Source organism: Phyllopteryx taeniolatus, chromosome 3 (assembly GCF_024500385.1).
Source record: "Phyllopteryx taeniolatus isolate TA_2022b chromosome 3, UOR_Ptae_1.2, whole genome shotgun sequence".
NCBI lineage: Eukaryota > Metazoa > Chordata > Actinopteri > Syngnathiformes > Syngnathidae > Phyllopteryx > Phyllopteryx taeniolatus.
In genome coordinates this window covers 18,015,313-18,034,732 of record NC_084504.1, presented here as the reverse complement: position 1 = coordinate 18,034,732, position 19,420 = coordinate 18,015,313, and the positions used below count along the sequence as shown (strand labels likewise).

Below are 19,420 nucleotides of genomic sequence, written 5' to 3'. Positions count from 1 at the left end.
AGCAGATTCAGCATTCACAACAATGGTGGACATCCATTTTTACTATTGTTACTGAAAATAAAACTGTCAAATGCTTCCAAGTGGCATTTGTTACTGTACTTACATTTTTTGAAGTTAACAAATCTGTGGTTTTATTCCATTATTGTGGATGATTTGCAGCTATACTGACATATTGTACCATTATCTGTCATGATCACAGGTTGAATTGACTGCTACAACATTGCAAGAGTTGTCTGTTCTGGCAACCTTTGTGTTCTGCATGTAAACCATCCCAGAAGACATGACGAATGTGGGAGCTATAAAATTATTATTAATAATAATAAATGTTTTAGCGATTTAACATTTGTCTTGTTGACATGGAATATGATCTGCTTGCAATGTTTTAACAAAAAGTCCGCCAAAGTCCACCTATTTTTACATATTGAAATCAGTTATAATCAAAGCACTTGTACAGTTGAACACGAAGGACGGGAATAATGATCCATCCAAGAATTATTACAATAACATTTTTATTATTCGTGTATTGAAGCAATTGAGGCAAAATGTAGTATACTACTTGGCTTCAGCCAGCAGAGGCTCTGCTGATCTCGTTTGCTGTCTAAAAAAGTCCGTAGCAATTTTATTTGTAATCATTATAGTATATTATTCTTGAAATATATGTGTGGACACAAACACTTTCCTCAATATATTCTGCCATTTAATCTAATTTTAATTTAATTCAGTTGAACCCAACTCAAAATTTTGTAAAATATCTAGATATTTATATTAATTCACATATATATTCACATTAATATCACATTATACGTTGGTCAGAATAAGGAGTTGCACCATAGTGGAGGTCTGCGTTGATATAATGCAACTTCTCAAAATTCACGTCCTGTTCTTCTTTAGACCACAAACTAATTGCGCCTAAATCAACAGCGCCTCTGCTGGTTGTGTAAAGCATTGCACTCCAATTTATGACATCTTTCATCAAAAGTCAATTTGAATTCAACAGAATTCTTGAAACTCAGTTAATCGATTATTATGCACATCCATAATAATAATGCGCACTTTAAGCTGCAAACGCCAGTCAGATGGATGATTCGGTGAAGAGCCTTGTTGTTCTTCCTCTCTTTGGCAACAAACACCCTCGGGATATGACGTCTTTATGTGAAGATGAAACGTATGTGGAACATGTCTCAAAAAGGAAGGTAGGACGGACGCTTTATTGTCAGTTGAAAGAGCTGAGCCGTAAATACACCGGTAGTACAAAGCACTGTTACAAACATGGGGAGGTAGCAGATGCTGTGTATGCATAGACAAATACTATGGCCATTTTTGGCTCTGCTTCAATACCTCAGTGCTTGTGCTATTGTAACGTCACGTGCAATACACACACACAAATACACGCATGTACTGTATATAAAACATACATCAAGTTACAGCTCTGGAAAGAATTAAGAGACCATTAGATTTTGCTATTTATAGGTATGTTTGAGTTACATGAAATGAGCCATTTTATTCTTTAAACTACTAAAAAGATAACTTCTAAATTCCAAACATACCTTGTCCTTGAGAGCATTTATTTGAAGAAAGCACCAAAAAAAAAGTGTTTTGGGGTTCTTCTTTTTTCCAGAGCTGTATATAAACCCCAAGCAATACATTAAAATATTGTATAATCACATTGATCAGTATGCTTCATTATTATGTAATCCAATGCCAACATATACAGGAAATTTGGCAACAATTACATTTGTTGTGTGCATATGGGCATTATCCAGGCGTCCAATCAGCAGACGCCCCGTGGGTGGGACGCCCTGAGCGCCACGCCGGCCATGGTGCTCCACGCCCAAGTGGAGAATTTGGCCGGGCACGTTCCCGCTCTGCTGATGTACGAGCTGGCGATGCGGTGGAGGCGTTTGGCGCCAAAGGTGTTGTAGTGTCCTGGCAGGACTTGATCCACCTGCTCACACGTGGGACATTGGAATATTTCATTGCAAATTCTACATGCAGTGTAAAGCCATGTTATATCACTATCAATGAACAAAAATATCATCACAACACTTTTGTCTTTCCTCCCATGGAATTTTTCTACAAACGCGAAGGCCATTTCCTCTCAAATATCGCTCACAAATGTTTTAATCTGTGTTAGTGAGCGCTCCTTTGTTGCGATAAACAGGAACAAAAATGTTTGTTGAGTATACATTACAATATTTAATGTATCGATCTACTGTACTTCATCATATAGTGGTCAAACTGACAGATGAGAGGAGTTTAAAACAACAACAAAAGGCATGAAAGCGACACAAATTGGGCAGAAAATAACGTGGCTGTTATCAGACTGGAACACTAATCGTCATTAAAGATCATTATTATTATACTGCAATAAGTCTCTACACAGTAATTCGTCTGGCAGACTGTTCATGTGCCTTCGTAGGTGCTGCTGTTTTGGTTAAGAACCGGTTTTTTTCAATCGTCTATGAACTGAGTAAAGTTACTTCCTTTTTTTTCCTGATTGGGGGGAGCAGACATATATTTGAGGCGAGGTGGATGACACACATCGAGCTACGGTGATTTTGGATTAGGGGCACCGCCAGATGGCCCTGTGTTGAAAAAAAAGCTTTAAACATCCATCCATCCATCCATCCATCCATCCATTTTCTGAGCCGCTTCTCCTCACTAGGGTCGCGGGCGTGCTGAAGCCTATCCCAGTTGTCATCGGGCAGGAGGCGGGGTACACCCTGAACTGGTTGCCAGCCAATCGCAGGGCACATACAAACAAACAAACAACCATTCGCACTCACATTCACACCTACGGGCAATTGAGAGTCTCCAATTAATGCATGTTTTGGGGATGTGGGAGGAAACCGGATTGCCTGGAGAAAACCCACGCAGGCACGGGGAGAACATGCAAACTCCACACAGGCGGGGCCGGGGATTGAACCCGGGTCCTCAGAACTGTGAGGCTGACGCTCTAACCAGTCGGCCACCATGCCGCCAAGCTTTAAATAATAAAATGGAATTAAAATTATTGTTTTTCAAATGTTAATAATTCAAAAAAATATTAATAATGATGCATTTTATTTTATGGAACTTTCTAGGGTCTTCAAAGACACTTTCTATAGTTTAAAAATATATTTGTTGCATTATACCTATTTATTCACATTTTATGTACGTGTGATTTATTTTATTTTTTTTAAACTTTATTTATCGGGGTAAGGCAATTGAGAACAGATTCTCATCTGCAATGCTGACCTGCCTGCAGATAGCATAGTAAAACAAAGCAAAACAAAAGCAAATAGAAATACATAAGCAAACAAACTGTACAATGTGTTACATATTTACATAAGACATTGAGTTAACGGCAATGCTCTTGTGACCAAGCATATTCTGCCTCCCCAAAACCAATAAATCTCAAGTGAATCTCAAAATGCCCGTTAGTGGTATGCGAAAGAATCACTGCCTAAGTACAGTTCAGTTGTATTTAACTTAAAAACATTTATTTAGGTACATCTTTTTATTTAACTTGTATGTGCAATAAAATTATATTGCATAAGTATTAATTGTAGAAATAAAACCTTTATCTCGTTTGTGACGAACACCTAGGTCTACTGCGTTACTGTATTTTGATGTCGGTCATGATGGTGGTACTTTAGTTGGAAAGTGGTGTCAAAGGTTGCCCTATCTAATTTATCCTGTGTGTTTACCTGTTCGCTGTCCACCAGGCCCACCAGGCGCTCGCAGCTGCCGATGTAGTCGCTGACGTGGCTGTACGGCAGCCAGTCGATCATGGCGCCGTCGTACACCACATCGCCGCTGAACAGCAGCTTGTTCTCGCCGTCGTGGAGGCAGATGCTGCCCCGCGAGTGGCCCGGCATGTGGAGCACCGTCAGCTGCCTGTTGCCCAGGTTGATGACGTCACCTAACCAGGAGACAAGACTGGTTGAGTACAATATGTTGTGTGTTTCATATATGTGGCTTTCAAGGGGGATATAAGGCTCTGGAAAAAAATTGAAGAGAACACTGCAAAATGATCAGTTTCTCACATTTTGCTATTAATACGTAAACGTTTGAGTCAAATAAATATTTTAGATTTATTCCAACGTTTTTAGAATATGTTGCAAGCATCAAATTGAAAATGACAGAAACCTGTATTTGCAAAAAACTAAGTCAGTTTGAACATTCAATATCTTGTTTTTGTAGTGTATTCAATTGAGCATAGGTTAGAAAAGGATTTGCAAATCATTGTATTCCGATTATATTTACATTTTATGTCTCAACTTCATTGGAATTAGTGTTTGTATTTTGTTTCGTTATTACCGAGTATTGTATGTTTTATACTGGACAATACTGTGCGGTGCTATTGTTCTGATTAAAAAACATGTTACAAAAAATGTTGGTGTTTTGGGGCGGATTAATGCCATTTCCATTCGTTTCAATGGGGAAAGTTGATTTGAGAAACGAGTGATTTGAGTTCCCAGAACGTATGAAACTCCTCAGTCAAACGACCACTGTAGGCCTCATTAAGTGTTTTGTGGCGCTTTATAATGCAAGGTATTATAGGTACAAATACTAATGGGCCGCCTGTGGTCCAATTGCCATCACTATCATAGGATTAAACACAGGTATGAGTCATGCATGGGGGTGAAACACACACACACACACAATGCAGTGGGACAGTCCAGCTGCACTGCAGCAGTATGCATACTCTGACAAAGCAGAACCAGTGTGTGTGTGCGTGTGTGTGTGTGTGCATGCAAAGACTGGCTGCACAAAAGAAGAGTAACCCGTGCTTGATAAATAACACGTCTCGAGTAGCCACTTTTCACCTGTACACAAAGCCTTCACAGGAATGACTGCTGTTTGTCAACAATTGCTGCCAAATGTAACATTTGGAAACACCTTTCTCTGCTTGTGCACGCTGTTATTGCGCGTATTAAACTTCTAATAGCATCGCCGTCGACTGTGACGCTTTTACAGCAAGGGTGGAAGCTTTTGAAGCGTGTAAGGATGTTTATTCATACATATTGTGAGGATCCAAGCGCTCTTTCCGTGCATTTTCTACGGCACTTGTCCTCATTAGGGTCACGGGTGAGCTGGAGCCTATCCCAGCAAACTTTGGGTCGCCGACCAATTTCAGGGCACACACAGATGAACAAACATTCACACCTAAGGACAATTTGGAGTCTTCAGTTAGCCAAAATGCATGTTTTATGGAATTTAGGTGACGGAGATAATATAATAATTGGGGAAAACCTAAGCAAGCACCGGGAGAAGATTCAAAACGACCTGAGCCGAGATTTGAACCGCACACCTAGGAAGTGCAAGACAGACGTGCTAACCATTAATCCACCGTGCAGCTATTATGAGCATAATGTATGTGGGTTCCATGTTTTGGACCTTCTTATAATGAATTTTTAGACAATGAAAACACTAATAATGTGCTATTGCCTTGGCTCCATCTGGGAGAGGCTGTTTAATTGTCACGGGAAATTGTGCTTGTAGTGTGCTATTAAAAAAAAAAAAAAATATATATATATATATATATATAGCCGTGACACCTGCTAGCCAGAAGCAGAGCTGCACTGTGTTTGTGTGCAGACTAGCTTGTCCTTTTCTTAATATGTTCTGTGTGGGAGCACTAATAATCGTCTCGTCGTACCACGAAGCCTGCGTTTGATTGTGATCGTTTTTATGACGCACGACTACTTTTGAAGAAGGGTCAAGGAAAATGCGTTTCAGGTTTTGTCGGGCCAGTTTGAATGTCTATATGTGTCATCGTGCGTCTCTGGCCCAGAGTCCAGAGTCCAGAGTCCAGAGTCCAGAGTCCAGCCCACCCGTGTTCTAGGAAACGCACGGATGGACCCGTTACCTTCCTGCAGGATGTGCGTGGGCTGCACAGCCTTGACTTTATAGTGCCTGGCCCTCCACCCGGGACTGGGAGCCTCGGCTATCTCCCTGTCACTGAGCCAGGTGACCGTCTCGTAGTTGTCCCCGTTGGCCAGCGCCTCCACCTCGGCGCTGTGGACGCCCACCTGTTGGAACTGATGCAGGCCGCCCGAGTGGTCGAAGTGGGCGTGGGTGGCGATGGCCAGCAGCGGGTTCTTCCGCTGAGGGTCCTTGCCCAGCAGCCCCATGGCGTCGATGTAGTCCGGCAGGCTCCTCAAGCCGAGTCCCGTGTCGATCACCACGTCCTGGTGGGTGCCGCGCAGCAGCCATATGTTAGCCCGGTTCTGCGACTGGTAGAACCGTTCCTGGATCCAGTAGAGTCCGTCTCCGAGCGACTTGTGAGCGTACCAGTCGGCCGCGGTCATCCCGATTCATGCGCGTTTCACGCGTGGACGAGGCGATAATCGAGCTGTCAGGTTGGTTTCGTGGCCGCGGGGCTGCTAGCTTCGCTGTTCTGTTTTCATTGAGCTTCGCTGACACACCCGTGGAGGAGGAGAGCGCTGTGATTGGACCGAGGTGCGGAAGAGAAAATCCTCACGCCGGCGACCATTGGCTGGAAATGTACGTGACGTCACATAATGGGAGGAAAGTCAAAGCCAGTCTGCCACACGCTGACAGTGACTAGTGTGTTAGCAAAGCTTCAAATCTGTCAGTTTTACCACCAAGTCTTTGTGTACGGACGTAATGTGGACACTAATGACAAGCTAGCGCTTAAAATTAAAGGCCGTAAACTTTTGGGTTAGCCTGACAACTCGTAACGCTGCCTTTAGTAAGTATAACCACGTATTCAACTGTAGAGCATGAGCGTGCGGGTTCACGTCATACATTGCCTGTGTGTACGTGTGTAAAGAGAGTTTGCAGCCATGGCGGGGAAGGGGCGCGGGGTGGCTGCGTTCACCTTCAACATTGATGCACTGGGCATCGGCCGGGGCAGCATGCCAGAAGCCAGGGTGGGGCCCGATCCACTCTTTCCAGTAAGTGTCCATTGTACACACAGAAACACACACCTATACACTTTGCCTACCCTGAATGATAAGTACACTTCATTTTGTTTGTCAGCAAGCCTTATTCCACAATCTCCATGTGTCATTGCAGTGTCAGTTGTGTGGTTGATATGGACCATTATCAGCCGGCTCTGGGGACCCCCTACTAACCCACCAACCAGCAGTTTTATGTTAAAGGTCTGAGTGCAGGGGGTTTATGGCGGTTGGTTAAAATCCATATTTGCATTGTTAATATGTTTTGTAATACATACATGAATTGGGTAAAAATGTGATTTTATTCAGCACTTCCGAACGTTCCCGCTTTTGAGACATCCTGGGTGTAGCTACTCTGTCCACTGTAAAGGCTACCGGGAGTGATGTAATGTTTGTCAATCATTCGGGCCTTGCATTTACTTTGAATGGGGACCTACAATTTGGAATAAGAGCAGACTGAGGATCACACAGGAACCGATTGAAAGTAGACTTGTGGTCAAACCGTACCACAAGTACGGTTTGAGCCGATCAGGAGGTCGGAGCCTGTCTTTTGACGGCCGCTAGCGGCTACTTTGGCTGTCATCACATTTTCATCTTTGCCGTCACACAAAAGACAAAAGAAAAAGCTAAACGCACATGTGGAGTTCATTTTTTTACATTATCACTAAGCCGAAGTAGAACAACGAATTTGATCAAAATCTCAGGAACGTTCCCCTTTTCTGTTGACTTCAACATAATACATATTTTCCCCAAAAAAGGGGAAAAGATTGCACTGTACCAAATTCATCCTCTTGCTCTTTCTCCTTGCAGCCCACAGACTTCAAGCCAGTCCCGCTAAAGGTCGGCGAGGACGAGGACTACATGCTGGCTCTCAAACAGGAGATGAGGGGAACTATGCAACGGATGCCTCACAACATCAAGTTTAAGACCAATAAGGCAGGTGAGTGCTTTTGTAACCTGACTTCAGACAGAGGATCCAAGCAGACAATTGGCTGCTGTGTAGGAAGACGATGCAGCACTCAAACAGTGAGACATTTCATTTCAGTCTTATGTGAGAGGAGAAAAAGACAGCTCTATGGAGGAAAATTGAGTTTGATCTGCTGCAGATATGCCTATCTGTGGATAATAATGTTTGTCGAATAGCTGCTGATTAGTATTATAGGTAGTGTATACTCTATGTAATACATCTATGTATCGTGGGGTTAAGATCGGTGTACTGTATATTCTGGACTAGTCCAGTATGCAGTGGTGCCTTAAGATACCTGATTTAAGAGTTTTTCGAGATACTAGGCGTTATTCAGCAGATTTGTTTTCTTTTTTTTTTTTTTTTTGCTTTGACGTGCAATCGCATACTTGAGATATGAGCGCTGTATGGTGGCAGTTAACTCAACTCGCTTCACAATAAGCAGCACTTTGGCAAATAGTGAACAATTCTTCCCAAAAGAGGCTTGAAGCTGTTAAATGCCACTCCCAGTTGAAGTTTACTATAAAACGAAACATAAAACTAGGAGAATTACACACTGTGTAAAGCAACAACGCAGCTTTTAGTCCGCTATCTTATTACTAATGCTAACACATAACGGGAAACATATCGACATTCTAACGACGATGTTGGGCAGAAATCCCGTATGTCCAAATATGGTCAATTTCATATTTTTTTTCAAAAAGCGACACTATTGTTCTGTCCCCACTTTGTCTGTTATTTTTACGCAATATTAAACAATTTAAAGTGGTGAAAATACCTTCAGAACAAATCTGTTGACGCTCATGAACGCTCAAAACGTCGACTGAAAATAGTGATGTTCGATACATTTGAGTAGACTTATTTTGTATAAAAAATTAATTAAAAAACGGGCCTTGTTCATACTGTACCCTAGAGTTAGGATCAATGTATAGTCTGTATTTATTGCATGGGGTAAGGTTTACCATGTGGACATTCCAACAGCTTCTTCCCTCTTGCAATCAACTTCTTAAACAGCTAATTTACAATTCCATTGCAACATGCTGCCAATTATTTTGTCTGAGTTTGTTGTCACATTTCTGTCGGGCCAATTATATATTATTCGTGCACTCACTGTAGTAGTGTTGCCACGCTGCACTATTTGCATAACTGTTGTTGACCAATACTGGCCACTCATGCCAGAGTAGCATCTCCCCCATTTGCACACTGACTAAGGAGTATCTTCAACATTTGCACAAACAACATTGTCCCAAATTATCGCACTACTCGTCACTTTAAACTGCATCCACTCCTTGAAGTCTCGGCGCCCTTTGCACAATGGTCGTTGCACCGGACTATTGCGAGATTAGTCATATCGAACTGCTCTACGTGCTAGAGGACTCTGCATCTTTTTGCACAATTGTCCAAAAATAAAAATAATTAATAATAATACCGGCATTACCAGATAACTAGCAACCCTTTATTGCTCAGTGACTGTTTTTGTCAATGTCTTTATGTCTCAAAAGTGTTCCCTGTCAATTGACTGTCGGTTGTCGTACTAGAGCGGCTCCAACTATCCATCCATCCATCCATCCATCCATCCATCCATCCATTTTCTGAGCCGTTTCTCCTCACTAGGCTGGAGCCTATCCCAGCTATCATCGGGCAGGAGGCGGGGTACACCCTGAACTGGTTGCCAGCCAATTGCAGGGCACATATAAACAAGCAACCATTCGCACTCACATTCACACCTACGGGCAATTCAGAGTTGTCAATTTACCTACCATGCATGTTTTTGGGATGTGGGAGGAAACCGGAGTGCCCAGAGGCAACTGAACTGGTTGCCAGCCAATCGCAGGGCACATAGAAACTAACAACCATTTGCACTCACAGTCTGTTTGCATGAGTTTGCATGGGGAGAACATGCAAACTCCACACAGGCGGGGCCGGGGATTGAACCTCAGACCTCAGAACTGTGAGGCAGACACTCTAACCAGTCCAACTACCGGAGACAAATTCCTTGTGTGTTTTTTGGACATACTTGGCAAATAAAGATGATTCTGATGCGCTCTAGGCTAATAGTTTATAACCCCTTAGTATAAAATACTTAACCCGAGGTTTATTTTCAAAATGGAGGCTATTTTTAATTTTATATTCAGATGAAAACACATCAGTATGGATTCATTGTTGCTTTCATGAAAATGTAGCATGTCTTGAAAACAAGAAATGAGCATGTCATGTTTACTCAAAACAGATGTGGAGAAATACACACAGAGATACTTAAAGAAGAACGAGGTACATGACGACGAATGGACACCAGGTACTTTTTTTTTTTTTTTAACACACCATCGCAGGAGTGAAATAATTATTAATAATTTGTTCATTTTAAATTTTAAGACTGGAATGTCTTCCCAAAAGAACTGATGCCACAAAAGAAAACCAGAGTAAAAGCAGGTAGTGATTATTATGAAATAAGTGAATTTCTTTTGGTTGAATTATCATGTGGCTGGAAGTGACAGATTTGTAAAAGTTGTTAGATATCATTGAAAACTCTTTTTAAAAATAATTCATATCCATGATCATATTGGACAGTTTTGATGCATAATTTTTTGCACCAGTTTCAATCTCCCCGGTAGTTTCTAGCATAATCTAGAACCACTCGTGGTATGCAGGCTCCCTCAAGTTATACACAAAATAATTAGACTCAGTTCAGTTGTAGTTAACGTTAAATAAAATACATTTCAATTTTATCTTTAAAAGCTCTTTTTTTAAGCATTTAGATACAGTTTTCAACTTCTGCATGCAGTGCATTTTGATTGAATCTTTTTTTTTTTTTTTTTTAGTTTTCCTATATTTAAATGCAATGGCAATTTGTTACTGTTTATATTCTAACACGTTTTAGTCTTTTCTCACTTTTTTGTGTCAATTCCAGCTAAACGATACCCATTCAACTAATAAAACAATTTAAAAGTTGGCCAGAATTTGAATAATTTTGGCATTAAAGACTAATTAGCTAAATCCAATAGGGCCAAAGAAGAAAAGGGTGAAGATATCCAGCAAAGATACAGAAGATGTGTTGACCAAATTGAATGTGAGTAGTTTTGTTTGTTTGTTTTGGTTGAAAAGACTTGACTTGGTGTTCTGTATATGTTGAATGTTGTTGTCAATTCATCAGGAGCTGGAAAAGAAAGATGACAATGACAAATCAGATGAGGAGCAACCAAAGACCAAAGGAAATGAGGAAGATGAGGAGGAGATTGAAGAAGAGGAATATGAAGAGGAGCAAGTGGAAGTGAGTTACTTCTCAATGTGTTACAAAAATTCCTGCTGGTCCGTATGTAATAAATGGAAATTGTATTTTTTTTTTGTAGGACAATGACTACATTGACAACTACTTTGACAACGGAGAAGACTTCGCTGCAGGCAGTGATGACAATATGGATGGTGAAGCAACATACTGACTTCTACCTCAACTTGTTACTTTTCATTATAGATCCAGTGTGATACTTTTGTTTACGATTTAAAAAATAAACAGAGCTGTGTAAATGAGAAATGCCAAAAGTGTATGCACGCTGGCAATATTTGAAAATAGATTTTATTCCCCAGCCTGTAAGCACATTTACAGTTTGAAAGGCACATACTGTCAACAGAATGCTTTTCCATAATCTACACAAGTGGTGATGTAAATGGGCTTTCGCAAAAAAAAAAAAAAAAAAAAAATGTCCTCATTATGTTGGAAGTCTGTGCAACTAGAATTTTTTTTTTTTTTTAATGCAGTACTCTCTTGGCCATCTGAAAGTAAAGACATCCAAGGTAATTCAAAACTTTCAATACTAATATAAGTGTAGAATGGCTCCTGAAATATATTAATTCAATGTAAATTAAACAATGTGCACAATCATCTTCTCCAACAAATGGAAAATGCAGCATGGACCAAATACAGTACAATGACTTTAAAGATGACATATTATGGAAAATTGTGTTTGGTGGTGTCCATGTGCCACACACAGTATGAAGATTTCCCTCTCTGAAAATGCTTTTATGGTCTTTATAGTTACTCATGGTGCTACCATAAGTCGAAGCCAAGCTAGTCGCCGTGCTCACCATTGGCCCAGTTGTATATGGGGGTGGTCATTTGCATGAGACAGGACCACCCTCTCCAAACAGGATAATTTCAGCAAGAAATAGGGTATGAAGAGTGACCTATAATTCTTGATCCCTGGTATTTTGACAAAAGCACGTCACACACATTAAGACACTGCTTTAAATTGTGGAAAAAAACCAGTCACTTTTATAATCAAAAAGCACAAACCTGGAAATGCATTGTTGTGCACATTTGAAACAACAAAATATGTGTGTGGCTTCACTGGAAGGCAGCAGCATGGATGAGAGGAAATATATAAGTCCGGGTCAGTTAAATCAACAGAAATGTGTAAATGGTGTGCTCCCACTTATAAAGTGACTTTCCCTCTGAAGATTGCATTGACAAATCATGTCATTATTTAAACACTACTTTTATCATGTCTTTTTCCATGTTGTGCACTGTCCACTTTGAGCCCTTGTGGGGCTTTGTGAGGCACATCTCCAGCATGTCGTGAGGGCCCAGCTCCAGCGTGACTGTTTTCTAGAGGACCGTGGCCATGGTTATGTGCAGGAAGCACGTGGCCACGAACGTCTGCAGGCGTCCCGTGATGGCTGACTTCAGCCTTCATGAGGACTTCATAGTATAGCAGGTAGAATACAGGCGTGATTATGCCAACCACCAACATGATGACCACCGCAGTCCACCATCTCATGCCCCAGTCCGCTCCGTAATAAGGGTCCTTTTTCTCCACCGGTTTGTACTCCACATTGCCCAGCTGGTTTGGCTGGAGCGTTAAGGATGACACAACTTCGTTGAGGCTGCTCCTGGACGGCCCTGTGGATTTCACCAGTCGCTCAATGTCCTTGTCCTTCTCCATAAGGAAGCCTTCCACGCTGTCCGTAGAAGAGGACGAGTCTGTGGACGACTCGATGGGGAGGGCTGTGACAGCCGAGATCTGGATCGGGTGTCGGGATTCAGCGGTAGAGGAAGGTTTGAGAGGTCCGGTGTTGTGAGTTTCAGTCAGCACGCTGAAGCGCTTGACCGGGATCTTCGCTGAGCGCAGGGCGAAGAAGTCCTGCTCTGTCAGGAGGTTGTTTGAGCGCTTTAAATCGGCCACCTAAAAATAGAGGGAAGTATATTAAAGTGGACATAATATGGAAAAAGAACTGTGAAGTAACATTGGGGCTAATTTACATAACACACCCCACACGGATAAGGAGCGACTTTAAGGTGTTAGCCGAAGTCAAGCCCCCAAACTACACGGAATCATGTCAAAGACATGACTTACGCAGACCTTTAGTGTTATTATAGATTAACGTTTGCAATCAGTTTTGGCTTCTGATAACCAGCATATACTCGTGTGTTCGGCATCGTTGTCCACGCAGGGGTAGGGGGTAATTTGTGGATAATTGACAAGTGTAATGCGGCGAGTTGGTGATGGGGATGCTGGCTCCACAAGTGCTAATGCTATTTGGGCTGCAGCTATCGAATATTCAAACGATTATATCATCAGTTAATCGGATAAAAATTTATTCCTCATTCTCAAACACTGAGGTGCAGGTATTATTTCTGTCCACTTGGGGTCACCATCCTCACATCCTACTGTATCATCTGCTTTAAAAAGCGGCGCCCGGCAAGTGATGTGGCCGCCAGCAAATGAGAGCGTAGAGTTGGCTGGCTGTTAACGGGCTAACCCATGCTTGTTGAGTGAATTGGCGTGAGTTGTGGTCAACGGCAGCTCATGGATAAATGTGCTTATTATGTGTTTGTTTTCTTATTGTTTGCTCAAAGTGATTGAAAGTGCACCAGAGGCTGTGTCTATCATTGATCACCTGTGGAGAGATTACAATTTGTTGTACCTAGTGATTGTGGGCTATATTAAATTAGCTAACATCAAAGTGAAACGATCAAAAACTTGGACTGGACATTGTGTCTTTTACGGACCCTTTCCTCCTGGCTCGTCGCCATGGTGCTAACTTATTTCTACAAGGGGTGGTGTGTATGACTGCAGTAACAGTCAGTGTGAAAAAGGATCCCTGTAATACTCTGAGGCAGAGATTTTTGCCTCTATTTCAGTTATACCATATAGTATATAGTTATTTGATTAAACGTTGCTAATCAACCGGATGTCTTGTAGGTGGTCTTACTGCGATTAAGGTGAAAAGTTATCCAGTCTCAATCCAATACAGTAGGCAAATAAATTAATCCGGTTTGACTGCACAGTGATATAACACTGACTAAATACATGTCGTAAACAGATCAGTGGTTCTCAACTTATCATCCTACGACCTGCATTTTCCGAGTGTTGTAAAGTCGCGACCCACTTTCATAGAAGTGAAGAACAATAAAGATTTTTAGGTTTGATGAAATAAGTTTGCTGTACCGCCAGCGGCATATTGCTTGCCATGACGTCTTCCAGCCAAAGCCTGAGCTGCACTGTATTTGTTTATGTAGTAGACTAGTGGCTAGAGCACGATGAAGTAACATTTCTTGTTACTGTCCTAGTATTTCGTGTGGAAACTTGAAATGCCTATGTACTGTATTGAAAAAAATCTGAATGGGAATACATGTAATTTTTTTCACTAGCTTTCCACAACACATTTTTTGGTCCCGAGACTGCCTATCCACTAGTTGAGAATCAATGAAACAGATGACGGTTGACTTGACAAACGTGGAAAGCTCATGGAGTTTACAACCCTTCAACTGACTCAGACCAGAGAACATGAACTTGAGGTGCATCATTTGCAGACTGTTTCACCATTAAGTTCAGCTTAGAACCAAGATCTGGTGTGCCATGTTGCCACTATAGAGCCTACAAGTGTGGAGCCTACATGCAGCATTGTGTGTTCTTTCTAATTGGGTTGTGACTGTTTATTACGACTTGAAGACTGACAGCTTGACCAAAAAATAAAAAAATACCCTGGTACCATACTGCGCTGAATGCTAAGATTGCTATAAGGCTTAGGAAACTACTAAATTCGACAACACTATTTAATTCAGATGTCACTCTTGCTGCTGATCACATTCACTTGTGTGTGTATAGTATTATCTATTCATGTTAAGGTTTCCATTTGCATGTGCATGAAAATGAAACGAGAGGGGACATTTCATCAGGATAATGATCCAAAACATATTGCCAAGGAAACCCTCAATTGGTTTCAAAGAAAAAAAATAAAACTGCTAGAATGGCCTAGCCAAAACCTGACTTGATTGACTTTATTTAATGATAAAAATGGTGACGTGTTAAATACTTATTTCAGCCGCTGTTTGTGCCCTGTGTTTGACTGTTGCTCAGTCCAGAGTGTAGTCTGCCATTTAGCTGGGATCGGCTCCAGCTCACCCACTACCCTGCACACGATAAGCGGTATCAAAAATTGATGAGTGATTTATCGTCTTAATGTATCCATCCATCCATTTTCTGAGCCGCTTCTCCTCACTAGGGTCGCGGGCGTGCTGGAGCCTATCCCAGCTGTCATCGGGCAGGAGGCGGGGTACACCCTGAACTGGTTGCCAGCCAATCGCAGGGCACATAGAAACTAACAACCATTTGCACTCACAGTCATGCCTACGGGCAATTTAGAGTCTCCAATTAATGCATGTTTTTGGGATGTGGGAGGAAACCGGAGTGCCCGGAGGCAACCGGAGTGCGCGGAGAAAACCCACGCAGGCATGGGGAGAACATGCAAACTCCACACAGGCGGGGCCGGGGATTGAACCTCAGACCTCAGAACTGTGAGGCAGACGCTCTAACCAGTCCAACTACCGGAGACAAATTCCTTGTGTGTTTTTTGGACATACTTGGAAAATAAAGATGATTCTGATGCGCTCTAGGCTAATAGTTTATAACCCCTTAGTATAAAATACTTAACCCGAGGTTTATTTTCAAAATGGAGGCTATTTTTAATATTATATTCAGATGAAAACAAATCAGTATGGATTCATTGTTGCTTTCATGAAAATGTAGCATGTCATGTTTACTCAAAACATGCCAATCGCAGGGCACATAGAAACAAACAACCATTCGCACTCACATTCACACCTACGGGCAATTGAGAGTCTCCAATTTATGCATGTTTTTGGGATGTGGGAGGAAACCGGAGTGCCCGGAGAAAACCCACGCAGGCACGGGGAGAACATGCAAACTCCACACAGGCGGGGCCAGGGATTGAACCCGGGTCCTCAGAACTGTGAGGCTGACGCTCTAACCAGTTGGCCACCGTGCCGCCGTCTTAATGTATTAATATTACAATTATAACTTCATTTCACATGTGCATGGCAGTTAAGATTATTCAAAAAAAATGTTAATCTGAATAAGAATAGCTGGTGTTTGAACTTTGGGTTCCTCAGTGTGTGCTTCACATTCTGTCATGGAGTTGCGTGGACTCCAATGCAAAAACTAAGAATAAACATGCACTTGATCAGTGATTCTCAACTGGTGGGTCGCAGACATGCAGTTAAAATATTACAGGGGTCCTCAGTTTACGACAGCAAGGAGATAATGCTATAATTTACTGTTTGTCATTGGATTGGTGTACTGTATTTTTGTGGCCTACAAGTGTTTTCATACAAATATATACTGTATATTTACTGACTTTTATACCATACGTTACTGCTAGCCTGTAGTGCCTTTCAATTTATCTACAAAGTCGGATTATGTCGTTGTCTTGCTATCGTAGTAGCAGTCAAATATTTAATGTTCATCCCAGGTCGGAGTTGCTCTTTATCTGGGAAACATTATCTAGATTAGTTGGGGTGAAAACACACCTTCCAGCTGCATCTAAACAGCTTCTCACCTAAGAAACGCGACGGGTGATTTCATTGCATAATAATGCAGACTGTAAAATCTGTTACGATTGTTTTGTTCTGTATTTTTTGTTTCCTAAATTCTTTGTTTCCTAAAAAAGAAGACGGTTTGTTCCGCCTCCTTTGTTTCCTGAAAAGACAATTGACGTTGCAATTCCCTAAAAAGGTATTTGTGCCAGGATATTCATTTTTGTACATGTTGTCATGCTCATCAGTTTCTTAATAAGGTCCTCTGAAAGGGACTTTGAAAATGTAAGCATGTTAACTAGTAACATCCATGAAAGTGTGTTGACTTAATGACAATAGGAAAATGCAGGTACAATTGTGACAACAGGTGCACTAGATTATATAAACGGGGCCCTTTTCAAGTGTGAGTGCATACTTACTGAGCAATGGTACTGCAAGGCAATGCTGTTCAGTGTGTCACCCTCCTGAATCTCTCTGGTCAGGTAGATAATGTCATCCATCCTCTCCCTGGAGGTGCTCCTGCGGTTCCTCTCCTTCCCACGCGGCCGTAGCTCATAGCTCTCCCCATCCTCCTCGGACAGCTCGTTCTCAGAACCGGCGGTCCCAAACAGGTAGGCGTGACCTCCGTTGGCAGGTTGAACCCCGGTGGCCGACTGGAAGCCATAGTGCTGGCCTCTACCAGTCATTTTCACTGCAATGGGGAAATAAACTTTTAGTTGACGTCTCAGTACTACCATGAAGCATCACCATCGTGATATAGCATAGAATTTGTGTGCATTACCCACAGAATAAGAACAAAAATGTACATTTAACCAGAGTATGTATGATGGCTTTAAGTCAACGTGTTTAGTATCTCCTAAATGTACTACACTACCACCCCACCCCCTTTATTTAACTACATTATCAGATAATCTAACAAAGTAAAACGTGACAAAGAAGATAACGAGCTACAACCTCAAGGGCCTCGCTGCTTGTGTAACACATCTGATTATTATCCGTCTCAGTGTGGCTATGTGGATGTTTTATTGTCCTGCATTGCTCTTTTGTTGAACACGGGCATCTGGGATTTGGACACAAAAAAAAAAGAAAAGACAAATCGAGGCTTCAGTTCACAGCAAGGTTGCAAACAAATCAAAATAACAAGCACAATGCTACTCACTGTAGTTGTGCGACCTAAACATGCACCTGTTGTAGCAGACATCTTACATGCAATACAATGTTAGTCCTGTGATCAAAGTGCAAAGATAACATAAATCTCCTTTTAAGAGAAATACGCAAAACTAAAACTGCAACTATACAGATTAACGTAATGCTATCTAGCGTCTATTAGCCTAGGGCTACTAGGTTAGCAAATTTCAACTGATCAGCGACGTAGTTTATAGCAACGCATACGGCAGAGGGCAACAACTACTTTTACCTGAATAAATCAGCACCGATCAGGTCAGTTCAATCATGATTACGTTGGTAATCCTCGGTGGTCTCACCTTCCCATTGCATAGCCTCCGCACATGCTAGCTACTGTTGAGCCGCTGACGGCCACGTCAACACAACGGTGACGTCATGACGCCGTTCGCGTTCAGGGTGCACAAGTTATCGCGGCATATGGCGCGAAGACAAGCCGGAGCGAGATTTCAGAAAGCTGAGGTCAAATTTGAATGTGAATAGCAGTATTGTTAAACATGAACTACACCAGTGATTCTCAAAAGGCTACGGGAAAGAATCGCCGATTAGTACAGTTCAGTTGTATTTAACTTTTCATTTCAATACATTTGCTTTTTTTGCATAATCTTTAACAACTGTTTTAAAACATTTTATTTGGGTACATTTTTTATGTAACTTTTAAGTGCAATACATTTTAATTGAATAATCTTTTATGTACCAGGTTTTCCCCTTTTATTGAAGCATAATGTTAATGTTCAAACTCTGCGTAATGTTAAAATGGCTTACATTTATATTAAATATACGTTTTAGGAATAAAACCTCTGACTCGTTTTTGTTGAACAGCTGATATTGGTCCATATCATATCACGTCAGGATTCGTGAATCTCCCTAATGGGGGCCCCTTACTCGCAGGCTTGTAAAAAAAATAAAATAAAATTCTTGCTTTATTATTTTTTTACTTGGTTACGTCTTTATCTTTCTTTTAAAAATGATATATTTCAGTTTTTTTTAAGTTATTTATACATTGAATGTGAAGTTTGCTTTCAGTGTTGGTATTTAAGTTATTAATTATTCGTAGTGTTGGGAAGATTACTTTGGAAATGTAGTTGGTTACAATTACAAGTTATCCTGTTGAAAATGTAATAGTAGTGTCATTATTTAAATTACTTTCTCAAAGTAATAACTAATTAACATTCAAACATTTTAATCAATGACACTAATACATTAGCGAGTTTTTAGCATGTTAAATTAGCGATCGAACATAATTTTGGGGTGCTATTGTGATGATTTGAGTGTGCATTGGTATATAATAGCTATAGAAGGTATAATACCAACTGGAAACTTTTTTTTTTCCTGAAAGGTTTTCATGTTGGAGGTGGTGGGGGGTGGGGTGGTGTTCCGCCCGACAGCAACAATATATAAAACATGACTAAATACTGCCACCATATATTGTAGTACATTCAGTGGCATACAAAATCATAATACAATCTGTGGATAACTACTAGCTGGATGTTGTTAAAAAAAAGGCCCAGCAGAGGATGTACTCGCTGCGGCTCC

General features: G+C 41.3%; 3 protein-coding genes across 9 annotated transcripts; 1 reads left to right on the top strand and 2 right to left on the bottom strand.

The window, feature by feature from the left end:
* Nucleotides 1-1,189: 1,189 nt before the first annotated feature.
* mblac2 (metallo-beta-lactamase domain containing 2) lies at nucleotides 1,190-6,304 on the bottom strand. The gene is made up of 3 exons (XM_061767267.1): nucleotides 5,855-6,304; nucleotides 3,690-3,904; nucleotides 1,190-1,945 (listed from the first exon to the last, which is right to left on the bottom strand). The coding sequence occupies exons 1-3, from the start codon at nucleotides 6,294-6,296 to the stop codon at nucleotides 1,772-1,774; spliced, it is 831 nt and encodes a 276-aa protein (XP_061623251.1). The 5' UTR covers nucleotides 6,297-6,304; the 3' UTR covers nucleotides 1,190-1,771.
* Nucleotides 6,305-6,559: 255 nt separating this feature from the next.
* polr3g (polymerase (RNA) III (DNA directed) polypeptide G) lies at nucleotides 6,560-11,917 on the top strand. 4 transcript variants are annotated; one of them, XM_061767268.1, is made up of 9 exons: nucleotides 6,560-6,700; nucleotides 6,782-6,905; nucleotides 7,719-7,848; nucleotides 10,103-10,168; nucleotides 10,246-10,302; nucleotides 10,875-10,939; nucleotides 11,024-11,140; nucleotides 11,220-11,292; nucleotides 11,626-11,917. In XM_061767268.1, exons 2-9 carry the CDS (start codon nucleotides 6,795-6,797, stop codon nucleotides 11,688-11,690), a joined length of 684 nt encoding a protein of 227 aa, XP_061623252.1. In that variant the 5' UTR covers nucleotides 6,560-6,700; nucleotides 6,782-6,794; the 3' UTR covers nucleotides 11,691-11,917. The 4 variants fall into 4 exon arrangements, with proteins under 4 accessions (XP_061623252.1, XP_061623255.1, XP_061623254.1 ...); XM_061767269.1 differs by lacking the exon at nucleotides 6,560-6,700 and adding an exon at nucleotides 7,027-7,112 and having other exon boundaries at nucleotides 6,775-6,905; XM_061767271.1 differs by lacking the exon at nucleotides 10,246-10,302.
* lysmd3 (LysM, putative peptidoglycan-binding, domain containing 3) lies at nucleotides 11,426-18,396 on the bottom strand. Of its 4 annotated transcripts, none has more exons than XM_061767264.1 (4): nucleotides 18,120-18,390; nucleotides 17,657-17,762; nucleotides 17,122-17,393; nucleotides 11,426-13,049 (listed from the first exon to the last, which is right to left on the bottom strand). In XM_061767264.1, the coding sequence occupies exons 3-4, from the start codon at nucleotides 17,386-17,388 to the stop codon at nucleotides 12,351-12,353; spliced, it is 966 nt and encodes a 321-aa protein (XP_061623248.1). In that variant the 5' UTR covers nucleotides 17,389-17,393; nucleotides 17,657-17,762; nucleotides 18,120-18,390; the 3' UTR covers nucleotides 11,426-12,350. The 4 variants fall into 4 exon arrangements, with proteins under 4 accessions (XP_061623248.1, XP_061623250.1, XP_061623246.1 ...); XM_061767266.1 differs by having other exon boundaries at nucleotides 18,187-18,390; XM_061767262.1 differs by lacking the exon at nucleotides 17,657-17,762 and having other exon boundaries at nucleotides 18,187-18,396.
* Between the last annotated feature and the right edge of the window lie 1,024 nt (nucleotides 18,397-19,420).